At 64.7% G+C, this 24,965-nt stretch overlaps 1 protein-coding gene across 3 annotated transcripts; it reads left to right on the top strand.

Annotated features, from left to right (window-relative positions):
- Positions 1-309: 309 nt before the first annotated feature.
- TNKS1BP1 (tankyrase 1 binding protein 1) lies at positions 310-24,432 on the top strand. Of its 3 annotated transcripts, XM_061153833.1 has the most exons (14): positions 310-408; positions 2,166-2,381; positions 3,366-3,473; positions 4,546-5,164; positions 6,697-6,766; positions 7,632-7,742; positions 10,642-12,354; positions 14,499-16,579; positions 21,365-21,707; positions 21,902-22,052; positions 22,150-22,277; positions 22,920-23,077; positions 23,292-23,364; positions 24,005-24,432. In XM_061153833.1, the coding sequence occupies exons 3-13, from the start codon at positions 3,413-3,415 to the stop codon at positions 23,350-23,352; spliced, it is 5,496 nt and encodes a 1,831-aa protein (XP_061009816.1). In that variant the 5' UTR covers positions 310-408; positions 2,166-2,381; positions 3,366-3,412; the 3' UTR covers positions 23,353-23,364; positions 24,005-24,432. The 3 variants fall into 3 exon arrangements, with proteins under 3 accessions (XP_061009816.1, XP_061009835.1, XP_061009825.1); XM_061153852.1 differs by lacking the exon at positions 7,632-7,742; XM_061153842.1 differs by lacking the exons at positions 310-408; positions 2,166-2,381 and adding an exon at positions 2,878-3,022.
- Positions 24,433-24,965: the final 533 nt, after the last annotated feature.

Below are 24,965 nucleotides of genomic sequence, written 5' to 3'. Positions count from 1 at the left end.
GGGTCCGAACCCGGGGCGGGCCCTCGTGGGCCGTGGGCGGCTTTATTTGCATGCGCCCCGGCGAACTCGTCGGCGCGCGGACACTCGCGAGGCGCCCCGACACTCGCGAGGAGCACCGGGGGTGGGGCCCGGCGGGCTGTGGGCGGGGCCGGGGCGGGGCCAGGTGCCCCCGGAGGCGGGTCCGGGGCGGGTCCAGGCCCCCCTGGGGCGGGGCTAGGGGCAGGGCCCGGCGGACTGTGGGCGGGGCCCGCCGCGCCAGGGGCGCCTGGGCCCGCCCACGGCCCCGCCCGGGCTCCTCCAGGCTCGGTCCCGCGGCGGCGGCGGCGGCGGCGGCGGCGGCGGCGGCGGCTGAGACTGACGACGGGGTGCGGAGCGCGGGCTTGGCGGAGCCGGACCCCGGGGGAGAGCGTGAGTGCGCGGGGGCGGGCCCAGGGCGGGGGCGAGGCACGGGGGCGGTGGGAGCTCTCGCGTCGAGACCACAGCCGAGATTGGGGGCGGTCACGAGGAAAGTTTGCAGGGGCCGGGGGCCCGGGGGCCGGGGCGTGCGCGCGGGGGCGCAGGGCGCAGGGCCTGGAGCGCGTGCCGGCCGAGCCCGGGAGAGGGGCCGAGGCTGCAGGCGGGGCCCGCGGCGGGCGGAGCCGGCGGAGGGACCCTCGCCCCCTTCTCCCAGGCTGGGCCCCCGCCCCGGCACACCCCTGGCCGCCCCAGCCCGCCCCCGCCCGGCGCGCGTCCCCGGGCCCCCGTCCGTCCGTCTGTCGGCGGCGCCCCGTCCCTCTAGCGGGGCCTCCGCCGCCCCCTCCCCCCGGCGGCCGCGGCCCCCTGTGCCCGGAGCTCCCCGCCGGGCCCCTCCAGACGGCCCCTCGCCCAGGGCTCTCCCGTCTCGCGGTTGGCCCTCCCTCCTGCGGCAGTGTCCCCTCCGGCCCCAGACCCGGCCGGAGGGAGATCGCAGGGTCGGCGGAGGCGGCCCCGCCTGCGGCGAGGCTTCTTTGGGCCTCCGCCCCTGTGCCCTCAGGGTCCAGCCGGTCTCCGGACTCTTACGCATGGGGGATGCTTGGAGCCGCTGAGATTTTCACAGCTCTGCTCTCCGGCCCTGGCCACCGGGGTTTTCCGCTGGGCGTCTGAGCTGCTGATGAGCTGCTGAGACCCCGTCCTCAGTTGCTGGGGGGGAGGGCGAGCTCTCTCTCTTGTGTGCTACAGCTCCCCGCCCGGCTCAGCCTCCAGGTGAAAGGGTTTTTCGGTTCTGGACCAGCTGGTCTCCATTTCTAACCACCCACACCATGTATCCCTGGTAATAACGTTCAAGGACAAGGAAACAGTCTTGCTTTTTTTTTTAATTTTATGTTTTCTGCCGCGTGCCCCTCCTCCACGCACACTCGGGCCGGCTGTGAACGTTACTCACCCACCCACAGTGCGCCTGCTGCACCGGACTTGGCTGACCGGACTTGCACGGGCCTGGATGTCTCTTTCCCTCCTGCCTAGTCCCTCCCACCTGGGGAACAAGCTGGGGCAGGGTCAGAAGTGAGAGGTTTTCCCGGAAGTTGGGCACCTGAGGTCCCTTCTTTGGATCTGGTGCTGTTTCGCCAGACCAGCTGGAGTGGGTGACTTTGGGCAAGGCAGGGCCCCTTGCAGGTTGGAGTGGGTTGGGTTGTCCTCAGGGACCCCATGCATGCCAGGTGATAGGAGACATCCCTTTTCCTTTGGAACAGAGGACTGGGGGCTCTATCAAGGAGGCGGGGCAGTGGTCAGTCCGGGGGTTTCTTGAGGGTGGGATGGCGCTTCAGGATCCAGGATGGGACCTGAAGAGGTGGTGAAGTGTCTGAAGAACAGGTGACAAGACGGGGTTCTTTGGGAGACAAGGCGTGGTCTGCGATGCTGGCAGCCTGTGATTGGGGGAGAGGAGGAGATGGGTTTCCAACGGAAGCCTCCTAATAGCAGCCACCGTTTAATGGCCGCTTACTGGGTGCTGGGCACTGACCTCAGCATGCATGGATCCTCTGGTGTGAGCCTCTATTTTTTTTTTTTTTTTTTTTTTAGTTTTGGCCACACCTCCTAGGATGTGGGTTCTCAGTTCACTGACCAGGGATCGAACCGGTGCTGCCTGCAGTGTGCAGTGGAAGCGCGGAGTCTTAACCACTGTATTAAGTCTCACTGTGTTCTTCACACAGGGAAGCAGGTTTAGAGCAGTGAGGAACGTGCCTAAGGTCACAGAGCTGGAAGGCAGGAGATCCACCCAGCATTTGAATCCTGGTGGAGCAGACCCGGAGCTCCAGTTACAGGCTGAGAGGAGGGGCACCCGTTTGGTCTCAGCCATAGGCTGGTGTCACGTGGTTTAAAATCTCTTCCGCAGCCCCCTTGGAAACTCCTCGGGTCAGGCCCAGCTGGTGAGTGATGCCCACATATCTCCTTCTCATGGGCTGTGGACCCTCCCACGGTGACGGGCCCAGGAGGGGAGCCCTAGGGAGTTTTGCCCCAAGCCACCCCGCCCCCCGGATGTTCTCGGCCCGGTCCCATTCTCCCAGTCCCGGGTCTGGGCCGGCTCCTCCTTCCTCTTGGCGAGGCTCTGGAAATCCAGTGGGAGGCCATTGCTATGGCAACAGGACTAGGCCGTGACTTTACCTCATCAAATTCCGAGCCGAAGCCAAAGCGATTGAGAAATTAAAGGAAAAAAAAATGTATTCCAGATGTTTACTTTTTATTCCTTATTTTTCCGTGTTTGGATGAGACGGCTCTGGAGGAGGCGGGAGTCGGGGCAGGGACGTGGAAGGAGGAGGGGGACTGGGGGGGGGGGGCGGGGAGGGAACCACTCCCAGCGGCAGGCCGGGGAGCGGGAAGGGGAGGCCCGCGGGGCAGGCGGGCAGCGGGGCGGGCCCCAGGTTGGGGAGGAGCGGGTTTTTCCCGTCTCCCGCGAGGTGATTCACCGGGAGATTTTGGACTTGGCAGCCCTCTTGCCCTGGCCTTGAGTCGATCCCGCGAGTGGGGGGCCCCCAGACCCACGGAGTTGGGAGGGGGTGCCTTGGGAGCGGTAAGTGGGGTGCCCTGGACAGCTGGCTGAAGGGAGCAGGGGGCAGCTCCTCGGACCTGCAGGACTTTAGGGTTAGGAGAGGGACTTGGAGAGCTGGCGGCGGCGGCGGCGGGGGCGGGAGAAGAGGGGAGGACGTGGCCGCAGGGACCTCCTGTGACCTCCCCCAGCCTCCCTGCTGAAGCGCCCGCTTCCTGTCCCGCACCGGCCTCCGCCAGAAGTCGGAGACTCCCTCTCTGAGTGCGCTGCCAGCGCCTGGCCCTCTGGCTCTGTCTCTGCGCGCTCTTTTTTTTTTCCTGGGTCTTCCGCCGCCCCTAGCTCACACCCCTCTGCCTCCCACTCCCAGGTCCGCCGCATGTGATAGAAGTATCTGCTCCCAGGGAAGGCGCAGCCATGGCCTCCCCAGCGCCCCGGGAGCCCGACGAGGAGCTGGTATCCGCTGGCTCCGAGCCAGGTACCTGTGGGTGCGGTGTGGAGCGGGCTGGCTGGGAGGGGGGCCGGAGGCCCGAACCCCCATTAGGTCTTGGGGGCTGGTGGGTGAAGGCTGACCTTGTTGGGGAGGGAGGGAGGAGTTCTGAGGACAAGCGGGATGAGCCTGAGAAGTCCTGCACTTTGGTGGAGACCCTTCAGAACTGTCTGAGGTCACAGCTCTCCAGCAGAGAACAAGCTAACCTTGGAGACGATGTGGATCAAATCACGTGTTTGACAGAGGAGGAAACTGAGGCCTGGGCGTGGGGGTGGGGGGGGGGTGGGGCGGGGAAGGTCATGCACCTATGCGCTTGAACCCAGGCCTCCTGGCTCCCTGTCTAGATGCCTTTCTTGCACTGAGTGGGTATTAAAGGGTCCTAGTAGCAGGGCTTTGGCCATGAGTAATTCAAGGTCTTTTATTTGGCATTGAAATGCCTTATATAGAAGGTAGGATTCTGGTCTTTTTTTTTTTTTTCTGTAGCAAGATTTCCTTCTGTTTGGTTTAGGTCAATAGTGAGTTTGCGTTCCTGGTCACACAGCGGATGACGGCGGGGAGGTGGCCTGGGTGTGCCCCGGAGGAGGGGGGCAGCAGGGTGGCAGAGTGGGAAAGCTGAGCTGGGAGAACGAGTTTGGTGTGGATGTAGTTTAGCAGAGTGACATGCTCGAGGGAAGGACCAGACTGGGGGAGACGGTGGGCTGACTGCCTGGTGTGGGCAGGCAGGCGTTCATTTATTAGCTCGTTTGCTCAATCTCGTCATTCACTTGGTAAGAATGTGTATTAGGTGTAAAGTGGGTGCAGTGAGAAGAAATAGCTGCCAGCTGGGCCCTTACATGGCTTTTAACTTGTAAGGGTGACTGGCTAGACATTTCGGGAATTTGGAGATGGGGGAAGATGTTTCTGGGATGTGTCTGGAAAATCCAGGAAGGCTTCCTGGAAGCAGTGACGTTTGACTTGTACCTGGAAGGGTGTGGGAACATTCTGAGTCTGTAGGGTGGGAAGTGAAGTTCTGCTTCCTATTCTTTTGACATCGGCTCAACCAGCCCTTCCCTTTTGGTAGGTGACTCTCGGGCCAAACCCCCTGTCAAGCCCAAACCCCGAGCCCTGCCTGCCAAGCCAGCCCTGCCTGCCAAGCCCAGCCTGCTGGTGCCCATTGGGCCTCGGCCTCCCCGGGGTCCTCTGGCCGAGTTGCCTTCTGCCCGGAAGATGAACATACTGGCGGGACCCCAGCCCTATGGTGGCAACAAACGGCCCCTTCCGTTTGCGCCAAGGCCTGCAGCCGAGGCCCTGGCTGGTGGAGAAGGCACCCGGGAGCCTGGGAGAGAGGAGCCTGGGAAAGAAGAGACACCCCCCTTGACCCCTCCAGCCCGATGCGCTGCCCCTGGGGGCGTGCGCAAGGCGCCCCTCCCCTTCCGCCTGGCCTCCGAGCGCTTTGCTGCACCCACCGTGGAGGAGATCCTGGCCAAGATGGACCAGTCCAGGAAGGAGGGCCCGGCCAGCCCCGACCGCCTCTGGGGCTCCCGCCTCACCTTCAACCACGACGGCAGCTCCAGATACGGTCCCAGGAACTACGGCGTGGCCCCAGGCCCCAGGGACGACGCTGGGACCCTCGCCAGGGAATGGTCCCAGGAGGGGCCCGCGCAGTCTCCTGCTGACTGCCCTGAGGAGCCCAGCAAGAGGTGAGGGGTGGGGGGCTGTGTGTCTGGTTGCAGCCAGCCTGAGGATAGGGTGGATAGTCTCCTGTGAGATGGCAATCTTCCCTTAGAGGTTAGCTGTGCTGCGTGCGTGGGGGCCAACCCTGGACAGAGTCTCGAACCATTCCCCCCGCAGACCGAATTAGTGTGTGCTTTATTCTATGGTCGTTCTCTGTACAGAGTCCGTGTGTTTGTAGCAGAATTCAGATGTATAGCTTGGAAGTTTATTTTCAGTGCTTTTTTAATATCGAGAGCCAAACGCTGCCTCACTTAATTCACAGCCGTCCTGTGTAGTGAAGGGAATATTAGGCCCATTTTAGAGATGAGGAAACTGAGGCTCAAAAGTGACTTCCTCTGGTCCCTTAGCAAGTGACAGACAGAGCTGGGGTTAGAATTAGGGTGTCTGACTCCAGTGTGTGCTCTTAGCTGCCGGCCCATGCTGTGGGTGCAGCGGTGTGCCAGGTGCCGGGGGGGGGGGGTGCGGGGGTGGGTGGGTGTGTGTGTCTGTCTGTGTGTGCTGGGGTGTGTGTGTGGGGGGGGTGTCTGTGTGTGTGCTGGGATGTGCGTGGGTGTGTGTGTGTGTGTGTCTGTGCTGGGGGGTGTGTGTGGTGGGGTGTGTGTGTGTATCTGTGCTGGGGTGTGTATCTGTGTGTCTCTGTGTGTGTGTCTGGGGTGTGTGTATCTGTGCTGGATTGTGTGTGTGTGTCTGTGCTGGGGTGTGTATCTGTGTGTGTGTGTGTGTGTGTGTGTGTGTGTGTGTGTATGTAGAGGGCACCGCCTGGCCGTGAAGAGGAGTCTGATGGGAGAGGAAAGCCGCGAACGCCCCTTGACACCAGGCCAGAGGCTGTGAGCGTGCGGGCCGTACAGCTGGGTTGGAGACTGTCGCGTGTGGTACCCACTTTCCCAGAGCCGGTGCCAGCGTGTCCTGGGGGCTCCTGACCTGGAAGTGTCCCTGGGCCCCGGGAAGGAGGCTGAGGGTCCCAGCTGCTTGGTCATCCCCAGGGCAGGGATCACCCACGCTGCCTGCTAACCTCTCCTGTCCCCCTGGGCTCCCGGGAGGCCCACCCTATCCAGGCTGGGTTCCGCCTCCTTCCCCTTATTTGCTCCCAGCCGGGCTTGAAAGGAGCAACCTCTACCTTGCAAAATCTCTCTGGCCGTCTCCCTCCCCATGCAGTCCTCCAGAAGCTAGGGAGCGGCTGGCTGCCCTGGGGGAGAACCTCAAGGGCTCGGGGGCTTGGTGGTCTTACCGGGAGCCCCGAGGGCGCTGGGCCAGCCACAGGCTCTTCCCAGAGGGTTGGGGGTCTTACCCCCAGTGTGCAGGTGGGGCACACGCACTGTGTCTGGGGTGCTTTCTGGGAGCCGCCGGGGTCTTTGTCCCCTGGGAGGACGTGCCCCTGACGGGAGGAGCGTCGGGTGCTGTTCCGGTCGTCGGGCAGACCCCTGATCACCCCTCCCCGCTCCACCCGCACCAGGCATCTCTGATCTGTGCCTCTGTCTCCCCTCTTTCTCCCTCGCAGGAAGCCCCCCTCGGACCTGGCCTTCAACGGGGACCTGGCCCAGCCGGCCGTCTCTGAGCCCCCGACTGATGTGAGTGCCCCGCCCGTGACGATGCAGAAACGGGCTGTTTCTGGGCTGGAAGGGTCTCGTCTGCGTGCCTCTCCCACCTCCCTTAGTTTAGCCAGGGAGACAGAAGCCGTGGAGGAGGTTCACCTGACTTGCTGCAGGACTCAGATTTCTCAATGTTCAGGCTGCTCTGGCTAAGTGTGGCTGAGGCCCTGAGGCTCCTGCAGTGTCCAGGACGACTGCCCTTGACGACCCACTGTCCCCTGGGCAACCTCGGGAAGGGTGACTGACGTAACCCCGGTCATGACTCTGGCCTAGTAGGCCCCTCCGGTCCCACGCGAGAGGTGCGGACGCCAGGGCTTGAAATACCAAGTAACTTGCCCAGGGGCTGAAGGCAGGATCCGAGTCCAACACGGTCCCTGGCCAGGTCTGCCCTCTCGCAGAAGAGGGGAGGCGACGTTTCAGGGGGTGTTCTGTTATAGCCCCTCTGCTCACAGCGTGCTCGGGGGTGGACAATCTGCGTTTCCGAGAAAAGGATGCGAAAGGTGGTCCGTCTTGCTCCAAGAGCCCTTGCTAGCTGGAGGCTGTCCCGTCCAGCAAGGAGAGAGACCTGAGTGTGTGCATTTGTCCAGACGTATTTATCGAGCATCCACTGTGATCCTGGTGCTGGGGAGACAGCTACAGGCAAAGCGTCTGCAGTCCCCCTGCTTCCAGGGAAGCGTGTGTCTGTCGCTCAGTCATGTCCGACTCTGTGACTCCGTGGACTGTAGCCCGCCAGGCTCTTCTGTCCACGGAGTTCTCTAGGCAGGAATGTTGGAGCACGTAGCCATTACCTTCTCTCAGGGAGCTTCCTGACCCAGGGATCGAATCCAGGTCTTCTGCCTTGTAGGCAGATTCTTTACCGTCTGAGCCACCAGGGAAGCCCTTGCTCCCGGGGAACGCACCTTCTCACGTGGGCAGACAGACTCCAACACCGGGAACCCTGCGAACCGGCAGACAGGTGAAGCGTCAGACAGGCTCCTGGGGCACCTACCTGGACGGTCCCGGGCGAGGGTGACGGGGGAAGGCCTCGCCAGGAAGCGGGGGATGGGGTGAGCTCTTGGATGCTTGGGGAACAGCCGCCTTGGTGGAGGGAGCTGCAGCTACGAAGGATGTGGGCTCCGCCCAGCGAGGAAGTTGGGGTGTCTGGGTCGCAGAGACAGCGGAGCTGGGTGGTGATGGGCCACTCGGGGGGCGCTGGCTTGCAGGAGGGGGAAGAGGCGTTGAGGGGCTGGAGGAAAGGGGTGACCTTGCTGCAGTTGCAAGGAGTCTCCCATCCCAAGATCTTGGCCGGGGACCAAGGGCAGTGGCAGGGCCAGTCGGGGGGCTGTTGGAGTCACCCTGATGAGAGACGACGGTGCTGTGGATCCTGGAGGTGGTCCCTGGGGGAGACGGCGGGCGGGGGGGCCTCTGGTGTGAAGGTGGCGTGGACAGGACATGCAGGCAGGCTGATCTGAGGAGAGCGAGTGGAGAATGAAGGATGCTGCTGGGGGTCTCTGGCCCAAGTGATTCGGAGGTTACTTTACTGAGAAGGGGGCCTTCGTAGGGTCAGGAAGACCGGAGGAGCTTGCTTCTGGATCTGTTGAGTTGGAGGTGCCTCGTAGATGTCCAAGGGGGTCAGTGGGGCGTTTGAGTCTGGAGCTGCAGGGACTTGTCGGTGTGCTGTGTGCAGATGGCCAGGAGACAGCTGAGGTCCCCCGAGAGCGTGGGTGAGATGTGGGAGGGAGCCCAGGAGATGCAGGAAGGAGCGGAGGTGAGCTTGGAGGGAACCCGGCCTGCGCTGAGTGTGGGAGCTCCCTGGGCTGGGGGAGGGATGGGAGGTGGGTGGGCAGTCAGCAATCAGACGGTGTGCCCCGAGAATGGGGCGTCTGGGGGATCGCAGCTGACCTTGGCCAGAGTGGCGGGCATGGCGAAATGAAGAAGGGAGCCCGTTTGGAGGGGCCTCAGCTGAGGCTGGGCCCAAGGAGCTGAGGTGAGGGGTGCTGAACGCAGAGCCCTGGGTTTCAGGAAAGGGGTGTAGCTGGAGAGACGGGAGGGGTGGATTGCAGAGTGTATGTGTTTTTTTTTGTAAGCCAGAAGAAATGAGAGCAGTTTGTGTGCTGATGGAAACGATCCAGTAGAGAAGGAAAAAAATCTGTGATGCTGGACAGAGAGAGGAGGGCTTGGCCTGAGCTCTGAGCAGGGACGGCTTGCGATCGAGGCAGGGAGCGGGGTGCCCGGGTCGGGGGTCTCTGAGTCCTCCAGGAGGCCTGGGTGGAGGCAGGGAGGTTTGAGGACAGACCAGATGGGAAAGCATCGCTGGGAGGTGGGGGTGCGCGGAAGGCGGGTGTCGTGGCATTGCTGGGCTGTTCTGGGGCCCGTCTGAGCCCTGGGCAGCTGCGGAGAACCCACCATCCCAGCGGCGGGCTCATCTCCAGCTGCCCGGGTGCGGCCCAGAGCTGGGGCAGAGCTGTATTGAATAAGGTTAAACTGTGGGGAGGGAGGGAATACAGGGAGCTGAGTATAAAAAGTGATGTCCTCTCGCTCAGGTGGTCTGGGAGCTCTGCTCTGGGGGCGGAGGGGTCTGTCCGGGGCTCTCGCAAGAGCCCCGGGTGGCGGCGTGGTTTAAGGGCACTGGCTCCAGGTTAACCTGAGATTCACAGAGAGTGCGGAGGCTGGAAGGATTGGAGGGTGGCCTTGACGCGGGAGCAGGACACCCCCCTGCCCAGGCCCAGTGGTCTGGTGGTTATGGGGCAGACGGCTCCCCATAGGAGAAGGGCAGAGGGGAGCATGACCTCTGGGGAGGCAGAGGTCGGATAGAGCGAGACTCAGGTCACAGCCTGGGGCAGGCCGGTGCAGGGGTGAAGGAGGGTCAGCTGCTGGGGGTCCCAGGGCCCCAGAGCCTCCGGTCTCCCCCAAAGTGTCCGTTCTTCCCCTGAGCGCTGTCTCCAGCGGCCGGGTGTGCAGATCTTGCTGAATCCTCTTCTGACCGCGAGGTGGACGTTGTTGCCCCGGCTCCAGGGTGCAGTTCAGGATGCCGGGGGCTTGGAGATACCCCGCATGGGAAGGCGTCCAGCTGACGGGGGAGGAGCCCCTGTCTCTGACCTGGGCTTTCATGGCCCCCGGGGCTTCTGGCCTGCATCCCGGGGCCCGCTGCCCCTCGGGTGGCGCTGGGACCGTGGCTGCTCAGAGCAGGGGTGCGAGCTGCTCCCGGGAGCTGGTCTGAAGCTGCCCTCCGCCTGGTGGAGTCCCGCCCCGAGGTCGCACACCCAGACAGCCAGACTCTTGGGTTTCCTTTTCCATTTACAAAGCCAGTGTCTTAAAAAATATTTATTTATGTACTTCGCTGCGCTGGGTCTCAGTTGCGGCATGCGGGATCTTCTATCTTCACTGTAGCTGGTGGGATCCCCAGTTGTGGTGTGCAGACTTTTAGTTTCTGCACTTGGATAGAGTTTCCTGGCCAGGGATCGAACCCGGGTCCTCCGCATTGGGAGCGTGGAGCCTTAGCCCCTGGACCACCAGGGAAGTGCACAAAGCCAGTGTTCATGACCCATGAACCATGGACCTTTAGGAACTCCTCAGAGGAGCCTTGGGCCTGGGCGTGTGGTGGGCATGGTCTGAGTGATCCCATGGGAATAGAGTGCGTGCATTTTGTGGGGGGAGGGCCACGGGGGAGGGGTCTGCAGACCCTGCAGTCTCTGATGCTGGAGGTCATTCCAGAGCCTCTGGCAGTTGTCCTGGGGGGCTGTCTCCCTGAGCCCCGGTTTCCCCCATGGACTGAGAGCGTTGGGCAACTAGCTGCTGACCTGGGGTCTCTCGGGGGTGGGCAGGGGCCTCCCCGAGCCGGCCGAGCAGTGACAGGTCCTGACTTTCTCTTGCAGGTTCTCCAGCCCCAGGTGCCCCCCGGTCCAAGCCCTACCTTGGAGAATGGAGGCGCCCCCAGCCCGGGTCTCCCCGCTGAAGCCTTGGGCTCGGGCCCCGAGTCTCCCCGCCTTGACTCCCTTGAGGCGGGCTCTCCCCGCCACCTCCAGCGTCCAGAGACCCAGAGCCCTGCTGCTCCTGGACCTCCCCTCCAGCCCCCCGAGACTCTGGGCTCCCCAGCTGCAGGCCCCCCTAATGAAGGCTCCTGCCATCTGCCCCTGAGCCCAGGGGTCCCAGCTGTGGTTTCCCTGGAGGCCCCCAGACCCGGCAGCCCCCAGGTGCCGGAGCTAGCAGGGCACCCCAGCCTGGAGCGGTCCCTGCCCGATGCGTCCCAGTCCCTGATGGGAGGGGGTGAGCTGCCGGACCTGCCTCGGACGTTTGCATCCGGGGACGCGGTGGCCCTGGGGGTCGAGGACCGCCCTGCCGGCGGCCTGGCCCAGCGGCGGTTTTCTGAAGGCGTGTTGAGGCCTCCCGGCCCAGACCGGGAGCAGCTGGGGGGCTCGCTGGCCACCCTGCCCCAGGCCCAGGGGGGCCCGTCCACCCTGGACCACCCCTTGGGGAGCGGGACCGAGTCCAGCTGGAGCTTATCTCAGTCCTTTGAATGGACCTTCCCGACGCGGCCTGCAGGCCTCGGGGTGCGGCGGCTGGACTCCCCGCCGCCGTCCCCCATCACCGAAGCCGCGGAGGCTGCAGAGGCTGCGGAGGCTGGAGACGGGGCCGCGTCCACCCATGAGGAGGCCGGAAACTGGACCGTGTACACCCGCGAGGAGGCCGGAGGTGGGGCTGCGGAGGCTGCAGAGGCCAGAGACAGGGCCGCGTCTATCCGGGAGGAGCCTGGAGGCGGGGCCACATCCACCAGGGAGGAGGCTGGAGATGGGGCCGTGTCCACCTGCGAGGAGCCCGGAGATGGGGCCGCGTCCACCCGGGAGGAGGCTGGAGATGGGGCCGCGTCCACCCGCGAGGAGCCCGGAGACGGGGCCGCGTCTATCCGGGAGGAGCCTGGAGGCAGGGCTACATCCACCAGGGAGGAGCCTGGAGGCGGGGCCACGTCCACCCGGGAGGAGGCTGGAGATGGGGCCGCGTCCACCTGCGAGGAGGCTGGGGACTGGCTCGTGTCCACTCGGGAGGAAGGCGCATCCCAGCCAGGACCAGGGGCCCCGTCGGCTGCAGAGGGACCAGGAAGACCTGCTTCCTGGGGGCCGGGGGACGACCCGGGCTCCTCTCTGAGCCCGACTGGCGGTGGGGAAGACCATCCTCTGGAGTCCCCGCCAACAGCAGGGGACCCACCTAGACCAGCTTTGCCACAGGCGGACGAGACACTTGCAGAACGGGAGTCCCTTCCGCCCGCCCGGGAGGCCGCCCTGCGCATCCTGGAGCCGGTCCTGGGGCAGGAGCAGCCAGCGCCCCCGGACCAGCCCTGCGTCCTGTTCGTCGACGCCCCCGAGCCCGGGCAGGCACTTTCTGCTGAGGAGGACCCTGTGGCCCTGGCCGTGGCCGAGACCACCCGACCTAGGACAGAGGTTCAAGACCCCCGCCGGGCATCCCCCGAGCCCGCGGGGCCCGAAAACAGCTCCCAGTGGCTGGACGACCTGCTGGCCTCGCCCCCGCCCAGCACCCGGCGGGGCGCCCCGTCTGAGCTGAAGGATGCCCAGACCCCCAGCGCCTGCTCCGAGGTGAGGGGGGCCCTGGGCGGGGTTCGGGGCGGAAGCCAGGGGCTTCGGGGGGCCTCCTTGGTTTGACACGGATGCCCTGTCGAGAGTTTGGGATCCAGCCGTGAGCAGGCACCTGGGCCCCTGCCCCGGAGGTCCACGCCGCCTGCTCAGCTGGTGGAGCAGAGGGTGTGGGCTGCTGCTTGGAGTCTAGTCTGAGCCTGCATCTGACCCTGGCTTCTACGGCTGAGTGGTCTTGGGAACGTAGCCAGACCTCCAAGCTTCAGAGTCCTTTCACAAGGATGCCATTTGCCTCAGAGGCTTGGGGGCTTCCCGGGTGGCGCTGGTGGTTAAAAATCTGCCTGCCGGTGCAGGAGACACAGGGTCAGTTTCTGTGCTGGGAAGATCCCCTGGAGGAGGGCATGGCAACCCACTCCGGTACTCTTTGTCTGGAAAATTCCATAGACGGAGGAGCCTGGCAGGCTGCAGTCCGTGGGGCCGCAAAGAGTCGGGTACGACTGAGCGACCGAGGACACTTAGGCTTGTGTTGTGGGCAAGACAGACGTGGAAAGCGCTGGGTGCAGGGCTTGGCACCCGTGAGCATTCGGTCCATGACGACGGGTGGTTTCATGAAGGGCACCAACAGAGCCAGTTAGACGCGGGCCCTGGACCCAGGCTGCCGAGTTGCTGTCTTGGCCCTGCTCCCGGCCCACCTGTGACCTTGAACGCGTGACTTTCCTGCCCGCACCTCAGTTTCTGCATCTGTAAAATGGGGAGAATGGTGCTGGGCTCTACCTCACAGGTGATGGCTGCAGTGCCTGTGAAGTACTCAGACTACCACCCATCACGAGTGCTTGGGAGCGTTGCATCTTGCGAGCGTTCTTACTGTGAAGTTCAGACTTGTTTTTGTAGAGGCCCAGAGGAGGCAGAGCCTTGTGCAAAGGTCACCCAGCAAGCTGGCAGCCAGGCCAGGGCCAGAGCGCCAATTCCAAGGCCAGTGCCGTTTCTCCTACTGGGCTGCCCAGTAGGCTCAGGGCTGGGGTCCAGGTGGCGTTTGAAACGAAGTTTTCACGCTCAGCCAGCCCAGCCAGGGGCTGGCAGGGGCGGGGTTGGGGGAGGGAGGAGCCGGGGGCTTCTGGGCGGGGCCTGGGGGACGAGCAGGAAGGAGTTAAGCCCGCGGGGCTCCCGCGGTAGGTGTGTCCGTCCCGGGATGCGGTGACTCAACTGGCTCCCGGGCGGGGCCGCCGGGGGAGCTGCAGCTGCTCTGCAGGCAGCGGGGCCAGGGCCGTCGGACAGGTCCGGGCGGGCGAGGGGAGCGGCCCAGCCACGTCCCAGCACTCGCTGCGCCCAGTGGGCCGCGGGGCGGGCGGGGACCGGAGGCCGGGACCATGGCCGGGCCAGGGGACAGGGAGCCCAGCGTGTCGGTCCTGGAGAGGCTGCTGGCCAACGCCGCGCTGCGGGACGAGGCCGGCCGGCTCCGCAGCCCCGAGCCCAGGGCTCCCCCGGCCGCACGAGTGAGTCAGCGGGTTCCGGACGGGGTGGGGTTCCTGGAGCCCTGGCTGGGTCTTCTCCCTGAAACGGAGGAGGCCGTCCCTGCGGGCGGGCGGTGAGGACCCAGAGGGCTTTGCAGGGCAGCCGCCGGCAGGAGAGAGCTTCCCTTGGGGAGGTCGGGGCGGGCGTTCACGTGGTCTGGAAGGGTGAAGGGTGCCCTGGGGAGCTTGCCTTGGAGAGGGGGCCGTGGAAGGGCTCAGGGTCTTGACCGCTCCTCGTTGAGGGCACACCCGCCCCCAGGGCCCCGGGAAGACCTCTCTGCCAGGCAGCCCTGCTCCTGGCGCCTTGCCAGGTGTTGCCCAAGGGCGGTAAAGAGGACCACGAGATTGACCGCGGAGGCCCCACGGGGTGCCGGGACTTCTGCTGAGCCCTCGGTTTCACTGATTCCGTTTAACCCTCTCTTCCTACCCCGTGTCGTAGGAACTGACCTCATTGAACGACGGGGACCCTGGGGACTCAGAGCGGTTAAGTGATTTGCCCAAGGTCACACAGCCCACATCCAAACCCCAGGCTCTCCAAAGCCAAAGTTGGGCACTCGGCAGCGCGCTCACTCTGGGCCGATCGCCACCCTAATTCCAGGCCCTGTTTCTTTCTCTCTCTCTCTTTCTGATTCCCAGGGACTCCTCGGCTGGGCCCAGAAGGACCTGCAGAGTGAATTTGGGGTTGCAGGAGGCCCACATCCCGGCGGTTTCCGGCCTTCCACCTGGTCCCAGGATGATTCTCGGGACTACGGCCTGGGGGGTGCAAGCCCTCTGGGGGACCCAGGCCTCAGAGAGAGGAACTGGGCTGGCGAGTGTGGGCATGGAGTCGGGGAGGGGCGCCCCGGGGAGTGGGCCGGCAGGGGTGCCCTCGACCGGGAGGAGGAGGGTGAGGTTGGCGGCCAAGACCGGCATGGAGCCGCGGCCCTGGGGAGCCTGGGCGCCCAGGACCGGGCGATCGGGAAGCCTGGCGCTCTGCAAAGCCACGAGGCGGACCTTCAGCACTGGGAGTTCGGGAAGAGGGATCCCCAGGGCACCTACTCCAGCCGGGACGTGGAGCTCCAGGACCAGGAGTTCGGGAAGAGGGATCCCCAGGGCACCTACTCCAGCCGGGACGCGGAGCTCCAGGACCAGGAGTTTGGGAAGAGGGATTCTCTGGGGACCTACAGCGGTCGGGATGCAAGCCTTCAGGACTGGGACTTTGGGAAGAGAGACGCCCTGGGTGCCTACTCGAGCCAGGATGAAGAGGAGCAGGGCCCGGAATCAGGGCAGAAGGACCCACTTGGCAGGTACAGCGGCAGCCAGGATGCAGGGCAGCAGGACCAGGGGTTCGGTAGGAGCGACCCTGCACGGAGCGCCTATGGCCCCCGCGGCGCAGAAACGCCCGGCCGGGACTTCGGCAGGAGCGCCTGGGTGCCAGACTACAGCGGCGGCCTCCCGCGGGACTTTGGAGCGAGAGCCCTGAGCGCCGGGTTCAGCCTCGAGGAGGCCCAGCGGCAGGACACAGAATTTGAGAAGAAGACCCCAGGCCGAGCCAGCCCCGGGGCGGCCGGCAGGGACGTGGGCTGGCCCGAGACCGCCAAGACGGGGGGTGTGTTCCCCGCCAGCGGCCCGGAGCCGCAGGACGGGGCTCTGGGGCAGAGGGACCCGGGTGGCTGGCAAGGCGGCGCTTCCTCTAGGGAGGTTGGTGGGCCACAGGCGGGGGGCGCCCGGAGCCCAGGGGAGGCTGACCCGGAGGACAGGGAGGGGGTGCAGCGGGGCTGGGCTGGAGACTTCGGCCTTGGAGTGGGCACTCAGCCAGAGGCAGCCTTCGGCCCGGGGCGGCGGGGCTGGGGCAGCGGCTTCTGCGCGGAGGCCTCGGAGCGGAGCTCCCAGTTTGGGATAATCGGTGATGACAGGGCGGGCGCGGCCAGCCTGAGCCCTTGCAGTCAGCTGGGAGGCGGCCCCTTCCTGCCCCCCGAGGGAGCCGTGGACTGGACTGACCAGCTGGGCCTCCGGAACCTGGAGGTGTCCAGCTGTGTGCGAGCTGCCAGCTCCGGCGAAGCCAGGGAGGATGGCGTGGGACAGACGGGCTGGGTAGACCGCGGGGGTGTGACGGGCGCGGGGCTGGCCGTCCGTCTGCAGGGCGGAGGGGCGGAGGCCCCCGGGGGACTTGGCCTCGGGGACCAGGACTGGACTTCCGATGTCGGAGGCCCCAGCCAGGCCAGAGAGGGTGGCGTGGGGCAGACAGACTGGTCGGGCGCAGAGGCGGGAGAGTTCCTTAAATCGAGGGAGCGCGGGGTGGGTCAGGCAGATTGGACGCCGGACCCGAGAGACCGGGAGCTTGGGCCCGGTGGGGTGGATTGGGGCGACAGTCTGGGCCTGAGGCATCTGGAGGTGCCCTGTGAGCTAGACTCGGAGAGTTCTCAGGGGCCGCGGGGACGTGGGCTGGACCAGGTGGACTGGTCCCAGGACTCGGAGCTCCGAAACGTGGAGCTCCCGGGTGAAGCCAGGGAGTGTGGTGTGGGGGATGTCGGCCAGTCCCCAGAACCGGGCGTGGGGAATGATGCCCTCTCAACCCCCCGCCTGGAGACCCGAGGCCCCTCGGAGGCCAGGGAGCTCGGGGTGGGCGAGATGAGCAGGCTGGATGCTGAGGATGGAGACTCCTTCTTGCCTCTCGTGGTCATCTGCCCAGAGGAGGACGGATACGGGCTTCAGGAGTCCCCGGCCTTCGGACCCAGGTAAGGGAGCCCCACGCCAGGGTGGGAGGGCGTGAGGGCCCGAGGGCCCCCCAGAAATGGCCCCTTTTTACGCGGGGTGGAAGCTGCTCTTCCCCCAGAACTTCTAGTGTTTGGAGAACTGGGATGGTTCGGAGTGTGAATTTTTCTTTCATTTATTTCTTAAATCGAATGCTGACACACACACACAGGTGAGTTTCTCATTTTAAAGCGATGACTGATGGTTGAGGTGTGATTTTTGCAGCGTGATTGTGTGGGTGCTGGAGGAAGCGTCCTGTGGGGGATGGTTTCTGGCGGGCCCCGGGGGGCCTGGCCTGGGAGGGGCACGATGGATTCCTATAGGCCTGGGGGGGCGAGGCCTGGCATGATCCTGGCCTGGGCAGGTGCAAGGTGGAGTGGGCTGTAGTGCTTAATCTCTGGCGGCTGGGAGGACCTCCATGCTTCTTGCCTGCCCTGTCTTAAGGCCCCGAAGGGCAAGACTTCCCCAGTGGGCCGGTGCTTAGGACTCCGCGCTTTGACGGCTTGTGGGCCCAGGTTCAGTCCCTTGTTGGTCAGGGGACTGAGATCCTGCACGCAGATCGTGCAGTGTGGCCAATAAATAAATAAAAAACAGCCACACCAGCAGAGAATAAGCCCTGGTTCAAAAAGGAACCTGAAGGACATTGGGACCTGGTTCCAGGCCCGGTGACCTTTTGGCCTCCACGCCCAGGGTGGCTGAAAAAGAACTTTCCCAAAAAAAACAAAACAGTTTTATGAGTCAACCGTAGTCTGTCTCTGAGATTTTTCTGTTCTAAGGGTGCTCAAAAGGTATCGTGTTTATTTTGCCGTCACTTTCGTCTGTTGAGATCAGGTTTAATTCCCTTGAGTCGCAGGTTGGACCTTTGCCGGCCCAGGGGCTTCTCACGTGTTGTGAAGGGGAGACGGAGGGGGTGCTGGGTGGGAGCTGTGTTTGCAGTGGGGAAGGGGCTGGCTGGTAGCTGGGGGGGCTGGAGGCACTGGAAGGCTCTAAAGGGGACTGGGGTGTCGGAGGGGGTCGGTAGAGGCATTTGGGGCTGAGGATGGGGGCAGGGGAAGTGGGCAGAGCCTGGGGCCAGGGCGAGGCCCTGGGGGGCATCCCGGGGGTCAGGCCACTGCGGGGAACTGGAGGGGCATCGTCTGGGGCAAAGCCTGCAGGGAAAGGCATGAGTTCCCGGACCTGTCTGAGCTGTGACTTTCCGGGTGCCAGTGGCGGGGGGGGGGGGTGTGTAGCATAGGTGGCCCAAGGTTGCCCCTGAGTCCTCTTCCCAGGAAGTCAGAACTCCGCCGTCCCGCACACCTCCCCTTGGTAATCTTCACACCTGCCCTGTGAAGCAGGAAAGGGGATTTTTTTTTATCACCTCTAATTTGCAGGTCGAGTGGTGTGACCCACTTAAGGTCACCGAGTCAGCAATGCCACTTTCCGACTTCTGAGTCTTAAACGCCTTCAAGGCTTTTGGACTTGCAGGCAGTGGGACCCACTGCCCTCCACCTGTTCCTGAAGGTGGGGAGGGGGAGAGAGTCTCCCGTTGTTGAGGATGGAGAGAGAGGCTGGCTGGGGGTCTGGGCAGGGGCAGGGTTCTGGCAGAGAAGCTCAGCTTTCTGAACTCCTGCCTCCATCACACCTTGAAAATGCCCGGCTTTTTCAGGCCGTGTTGTACATTTGGCAAATACTGTGCTTGGACATACGGAGACTTAGAAAGTAGGGCTCTTGGCACCGAAAATACAGCAGTAATGGAAACCTGTTTACCTTTCTCCAGTGCGAGGTTTCTCGAGCTTATTTGATTAATATCCATGGGACTGGTGTTCTGAGCTTCTGACTTGGCGAAATTCTACACTCGGGAAAGTTTCTCTTTGCAGGAAGTTTTGCAGGTTCTCCTGGTAACGAGAAGTCCTCGAGGATGGCTCAGAGCCCCTGACTTTGGGCCCATCTGCCAGGTTTGGGGCCTGGTTCTGCCATTGCCTCTGTGACCCTAGGCAGGTCCCATCACTGCTCCAGCATCACGCCTGTGATGAATGGGAATCATTGACTCCCAACACCCATGGGGGCCTTTGGGCTGGGGGTCCATGTGCCGGGAGTGTCAGACCTGCTGCACGTGTGGTCAGCCCCGGCCAGGTGCTCACCTCCAGTGTTCACACCTGCTTGGCAGACGTGGACGGATGTGAGCTGTCCGGGAACTGAGGCCCTGGGGGACATTTCTGGCCATTGTCCTGCATGGGACGGAGGCCCCCTGGCTGGCAGCCATCCGCTGTGCTGCTGTCCCAACAGTTGGGAAGAGAGTGGCGTGGGTGCTCGGCGTGTCCCTCCCGTGTCTTGGGCTCCTTGTCCTGGTGGGAGAGGCGCTCCTGGGCCCCCCGAGAGCTGCTGCACCTCCCCCTTCTCTCTGACCTCCTGGTCCTCTCCTGCCCTGGCCCCCAGGGATACAGCAGCTGCCAAGCCGTCTGGGGGGCTCTTCGCGGGGCGTGAGAGGACCCTCAGGGCTTCTGAGGGCCAGCCCCCTCGTTCTGTGAGCGGGGGAAGCAGCCCCAGAGAGGCAGCGTGACTTTCTCAAGGGCCCATGGCTTGTGAACGCTGCCCCTTGGTGTTTCCTCGGGCCCCTGCCTGTGGGCATTCTCTTCCCATCTCTCTCGGGTCAAGGTCAGCTGCTGCTCGTATACAAACATCATTCCAGCTTCCTTCCCGACCGCTCTCATTTTGGGTCTTGGAGCCTTGAGCACAAGGAAACGAGTCTGTTACACGCTGACCCATGTGTTTGTCCTGGAATGGCCCTGGGGGGTGGGGTTGAATCAAGTGCCGGCCCTCGGGATCCTCCTGACAGGCGAGAGCTGGTGACAGGCGAGAGACGGGCCCTCAGGCTGGGGACCTAAGAGAATGAGGAGGATTATCCTAAAAGTGCCCGGTGCGCTGAGTCGCTCAGCCCTGTCTGACTCTGCAGCCCCGGGGACTGTGGCCTGCCAGGCTCCTCTGTCCGTGGGATTCTCCGGGCAGGAATCCTGGAGGGGGTTGCCAGGCCCTTCTCCAACCAGCAAAGTATAGGTGTTTACGTTATTCCCATTTTACAGATGAAGAGGCTGAGGCTCGGTGTGGATGCGTCCTTTGGCCACGGCTGCGGGCCGGGTGGGGCGGCGGTGCAGCCTGTGTGGGCGCAGTGGGCGGTGCTCGGGACAGGCCCCGCCCCGCGTCCCGGCCAGACCGAGGCTCAGGCTGTAGGGTCCTTGGTGCTCGGGGTTAGGACAGCCTCCCCTGGGCTGGGGGAGGGTGAGTGGGGTTCAGACAGTGGGCGGGATGCATGCTCCCCTCCGCGACCCCCCCCCCCCCCCCCCAGGGCCTCCTCCAGGGCCCACGGGGCTGCTGGCCCGCCGGGTCCCCTCTGGCGTGGACATATCCGCCCACCTTGCGCGGGTCTGCAGCCCCTTGGCCCTGGCCTGCCCCCAGCCTCCCCTCTGCCCCACCGGGGAGAGGCTGTTGGGCGCGGCTGCCCCTCCCTCCAGGGCGCTCCTGATTCCTGGAGCTCCAAGACCTCCTCTGCCCCACTTCCTGAGTCGCCTTAGTTTCTGTCAGCAACCTGGGGAAGGACAGACTGACATGCGCTCCCGTTCTTTCCCCGCTTCCGGCCTGGTGCTGACTTAACCTGCCTCACGCCCTTCCCCTCCAGCCCGGGATCCGGGGCTCGTGGCCTGGCCTCAGGGCACTGCCCGCCTTTCCCACGCCCGTGTGCAGGGTCTGTGTGTGTGTGTGTGTCGGGTGTGGCTCTGCGGTGCTTGTGCCAGTGTGTGGAAGGAGTGACCGGTGAACGGTGCCCACTTCCCCGCAGGAGATGCGCCGTGAGTGTGTGCAGGTGTGTCTGTGTCTCGGGGGCAGGCGGGCAGCTGGGCCACACACAGGCTTCTCGGTGAGGAGCACGAGCTGGTGAGCCGCTGTGCGTGCGGGCTGGTACGGGTCGTGTCTCGAGGGCGCAGCGGGTAGAAGACGCAGTTCGGGGACAAGGTGGGGTCCCCGCCCCTCGGCAGACGTCCGCTCTGTCCCAGGCCCTGGGCCACGTGGGGGACGCAGGCGGCCGGGGCCCGGCGTTGCTCGCCGACGGGCCGTGGGGACAGAGGACCTGGACTTGCGGAGGGGCTGGCAGCTTCAGCCCAGGGTGTGCAGGGCTGGGGGGCGGGCCCGGGGGCTCCCCAGGGGGAATCCAGGCTGAGGGGGCGGGGCGCCTGCTGGGCAGAAGCAGCTTGTCCAGGCGCGCAGTCAGGTACGCGGCCGTCCATGAGGGCCGCGTGTGCAGAGAGGCGCGCGCAGGGAGGGCTGAGCTGGAGGGCGGGGGGCGGCTGAGAGGCCGGCTGGGCAGGCGGACCGCACCCTGGGAGGGCAGCAGTAAAGATCGTGTTGGTGGGCACGTCCCCCGCGCAGCTCTGAGTGAGTCGTTCGGGGTCTCACTCCGCGCCCCCAGCGACTCTGTACTTAGCAGACCCAAGGCTCATGGGGTCCTCTGCACGCGGCTCTGCGCAAGGTGTTCAGAGTCTCACTCCGTGCCCCCGGTGACCCTGTAGTTAGCAGATCCTTTGGGGGTGAAGGGACGCCCCCGTCGTCTCAGGAAGCGGGGAGCCTGGCATTTGAACATGCCGGGCCGGCCCAGCTCGCGCCCGGCGTGCTGTCCGGGGGGAGGCGTGGACGGGCCGCAGGGAAACAGACCGAGAAAGGCGCCCTGCGTGGCCGGGGGGGCAGGCTTTGGGTGGGCCCCGCGGCCCCGCATGACCTCGGCCTCTGCTCTGTCCCCGCAGCCCTGGAGATCACTCAGCCCGCTCCCCTCCGGCGGGCTCCCAAGATCAGTCGGGGGAGAGGCTGGCCGCTCACAGCCCCGAGGCCGCGGCTCCGCAGGAATCGGCGTCCCCAGGGCCCAGGGCCCCGTCGGAGGAGGAAGGGGCCGCGACAGGTGCGGACCGAGGGGCACCCCGGGAGCCTGGCCGGGACCCTCTACCCTCCTGGAGGCCGCAGCCGGACGGGGAGGCCAGCTGGACAGACGTGGTAGACGGGACCGGGGACGCCGCAGGGGCCAGGCAGGGCGAGCAGACCCCCCAGGGCCCGCCGGCCAGCGACCCCAGCCAGGATTTCTCCTTCATTGAGGTCAGTGGTGGGGAGCCGAGGGCAGTGGTGGGCTCTTGTTGGGGTGGGGGGGGGGGCGTGAGTGCTGCAGCTTGGGTCTCACCCCAGGACCTCCCACTTCGCGGGCGGTCTCAGCCTCTCAGCGGGGGCGGGAAGCTGGGACGGGGCGGCTCCGCAAAGGTGGTGGCAATCGCGTGTACCCCCATCCCCCGCAGGACACCGAGATCCTCGACAGCGCCATGTACCGGAGCCGTGCCAACCTGGGGCGCAAGCGCGGCCACCGCGCCCCAGCCATCCGGCCCGGGGGCACCCTGGGCCTGTCGGAGGCCGCGGCGTCGGACGCGAGGCTGTTCCAGGACTCTACGGGTAGGGAGGTCTCCGTGTCGCTGCCCCGGGGGCGGGGGGCAGGGCTCTGGGGTCGCCGCCCGGGTCTGAGCCTCTGCCTCTGCCTCTGCCCTTGCAGAGCCACGGGCTTCGCAGGCGCCGTCCTCGGATGAGGAGGTGGTCGAGGAGCCTCAGAACCGCCGGACGCGGGTGACCAAGGGCCTGAAAGTCAGCCTGTTCCCCGGCCTGAGCCCCTCGGCCCTTAAGGTACCCTCTGGCCGTGCCGCCCCCTGGCGTCCATCCTGCTCTCTGTCCACCCGTCCGTCTAAGCAGCACGGATACCCTGTCCGTCCTCTGCGCCTGCTGTGCCCGTGGTGGGCGCGAGGCGGGACGAAGGGAAGGACGGGGAGGGTCCGGGTCCCAGAACGCCACGGGCTGGCGGGGCGACCACGGTGCAGTGGGGTGGGGGTTCAGGTGTCCCTGGGAGTAGAGGGCAGGGGCGGGCCGCTCAAAGGGAGTGGGAAGGTGGGGTGCGGGACTCCGGGAGGCTTCAGGTGAGCGTCCGATCACAGCTTCGAGGTGCCTGGCGTCTCGTGTGTGCGGTGGGGAGACGTCTAGGCAGAGGGCGCAGGGCGTGCAGAGCCCCGGGGGCATCCCCGCTGGCTCCGTCCAGCCTGCTCTGGCTGGATTCAGGTCAGCAGTGTCTCCCCCAGGGCCTGCGGGGTGCCAGGCACAGCCCGTTCTTGGGGTAGGTCATCGCTAAGAGATTTCCTCTCCCCGGGGTAAGAGGACCGTGGAGGGTGTTTGGGCCTGGGCCGGGGACACCGCGCTCTGGGGAGAAGGCCTGGCCCTCCCTGGGTGCCCCCACCGGCCCCGCTGACGTCTGTCCACGCCCCGGCTTTGTCTCAGGCCAAGCTGCGCTCGCGGAACCGCTCGGCTGACGAGGGGGAGCCCATGGAGGGCAAGGCGGGCCAGAAGGAGTCGGTAATCCAGCGCTCCAAGTCCTGCAAGGTCCCCGGGTTGGGCAAGCCCCACGCACTCCCACCCAAGCCAGACAAGTCCTCAGGGTAGGTGATCTGCATGCCAGAAACTAGCCATCTCGGTCTTAAGAGGAAAACCCTGCTTTACAGGGATATGGAGGCTTGGAGGGGGTGTCATGCTGTGGGTCCGCGCTCTTCACTTGGTGCCAGGAGGCTGGTCTCTGCAGCCAAACCCGACGCCACCCCTCCTGGCGGGAGGGTATTTCTGACTCCCTTCCTACCTCCGACCCCTGCCCTCTAGGTCAGAAGGATCATCGCCCAACTGGCTGCAAGCCCTGAAGTTGAAGAAGAAGAAGGTCTAAAAAGTCACCGAGGTGTGGGCAGGACTGGGCTTGGCCTCTCCGGGGTTGGGGGCTTGTTCAGGGCCGCTGGGGGCCCTTCCCTGAGGCCTCCGGAGGCCCAGACCTGCTTTTATGGCCCTCCTCTGCGAGGCTGGAGGAGGGCATGGCAACCCACTCCAGTATTCTTGGGCTTCCCTGGGGGCTCCGCTGGTAAAGAATCCACCTGCAATCTGGAGACCTGGGTTCCATCCTTGGGTTGGCAAGACCCCCTGGAGAAGGAAATGGCTACCCACTCCAGTACTCATGCCTGGAGAATCCCGTGGACAGAGGAGCCTGGTGGACTGCAGCTCGTGGAGTTGCAGAGTCAGATACGACTGCGCCACTCACATACTGTGAGGCTGGAAGGAGATGGCTGAGGCCAAGCTCTAGAGTCCTGGGTCCCTCAGCTCGGGGGCATCCATTCCCACCTTCCTCCTAGGGCTCAAGGATGGTGGCCTGAGTGTGGTCCGCTTGCCCTTCTGGTCTGGCACCCCTGGGGGGCACTCACAAGGCTGGAGGTCCCAGCAGGGCCTTCCTCACGCTGGGCCTCGCAGAGGGGCGCCTGGGCGGGGAGGTGGAATGTCCCCTCTGCCCCCACGTCCCCATCCAGCCTCTTCTCTTGCGTCTGTTGCAGGTCCTTCCCACCTGGCAGTCTCAGGCAGTGCCCGTCCCCGTGGGGTCCCCGGCGGGGAGACGGCTGAGTCCCCCCACGCCCCAAGCCACAGCCCCTGCCCGTCCACTTCTGGGGGCGTTGGGGGGAGGCCCCGATATGCACTTTGTATCAGCGTCCCAGCTCCCCTACACCGCCCCTCGCTGCTGGTCTTTCGTGGTCCACGGTGTTGGTCCCTCGCTCTTCCTGCCTCCCTCTTTGCTTCCTCCTGCAGCCCCCCTTGGGTTTTCTTTTGATACCAGTTTATAGCCTTTTTTATAAAAGCCTTTGATTTTTTGTAATGGGCGGAGCCCAGCCCCACCCCACGTCTCCCTCCGCCCTGCCAGGGGCCCCACAGAAATCGATAACGTTTTGCCACTTGAAACAATAAAGTTTTTTGGGAATTGGTGCTCCCCCGGTTGTGATGTGTGGTTGTGGCATGTCTCCCCGTCTGAGGCTGAACCCGGGAGGAGCCTGGAGCCTGCGCTGCCCAGCCTGTCTCTTTCCTAGCACTCCCTGGGCTCAGGGAACGGGAGGAAGGTGTCTTGGTTACAGTAGGTGATTCCCAATTCGGACAACCCCCAAATCTACAGAGCTTAACATACAAAAGTTTCTTTACCAGTCAGAGTCCCATTTGGGGTGGGTTAACTGTCAAATTATAGCAATAGCCCCCACACTCCCTAAAAATAAAAAAAAAACAAAAGGCTTAAGAAGCTCTGGTGGATGGCATGATTTCCAAGTTCAGCTTTAGCTACAGCTCAAGTGATTCTGTTTGACCTCCGTCTTCCCTGGTGGCTCAGAGGGTAAAGAATCCGCCTGCAGAAAAAAAAAAAAAAGAATCTGCCTGCAGCGCAGGAGGCCTGGGTTCAATCCCTGGGTCGGGAAAACCCCCTGGAGAAGGGTTGTGAACCTCACAGTCATGCAGAACCCAGGCTCCTTCCCTGTT

The sequence above is a fragment of the Dama dama genome, chromosome 1 (genome assembly GCF_033118175.1).
Source record: "Dama dama isolate Ldn47 chromosome 1, ASM3311817v1, whole genome shotgun sequence".
NCBI classification, from domain to species: Eukaryota; Metazoa; Chordata; class Mammalia; order Artiodactyla; family Cervidae; genus Dama; species Dama dama.
This window is presented reverse-complemented; position numbering and strand designations above follow the sequence as displayed.

What these genes read in the sequence shown, in the direction of transcription:
- TNKS1BP1 (XM_061153833.1), top strand. Translation starts at nt 3,413, where the DNA reads ATGGCCTCCCCAGCGCCCCGGGAGCCCGACGAGGAGCTGGTATCCGCT. An exon ending in ATCCGCTGGCTCCGAGCCAG is followed by an intron (nt 3,474 to 4,545) that starts GTACCTGTGGGT and finishes CCCTTTTGGTAG; the next exon opens with GTGACTCTCGGGCCAAACCC. An exon ending in TGAGCCCCTCGGCCCTTAAG is followed by an intron (nt 22,278 to 22,919) that starts GTACCCTCTGGC and finishes GCTTTGTCTCAG; the next exon opens with GCCAAGCTGCGCTCGCGGAA.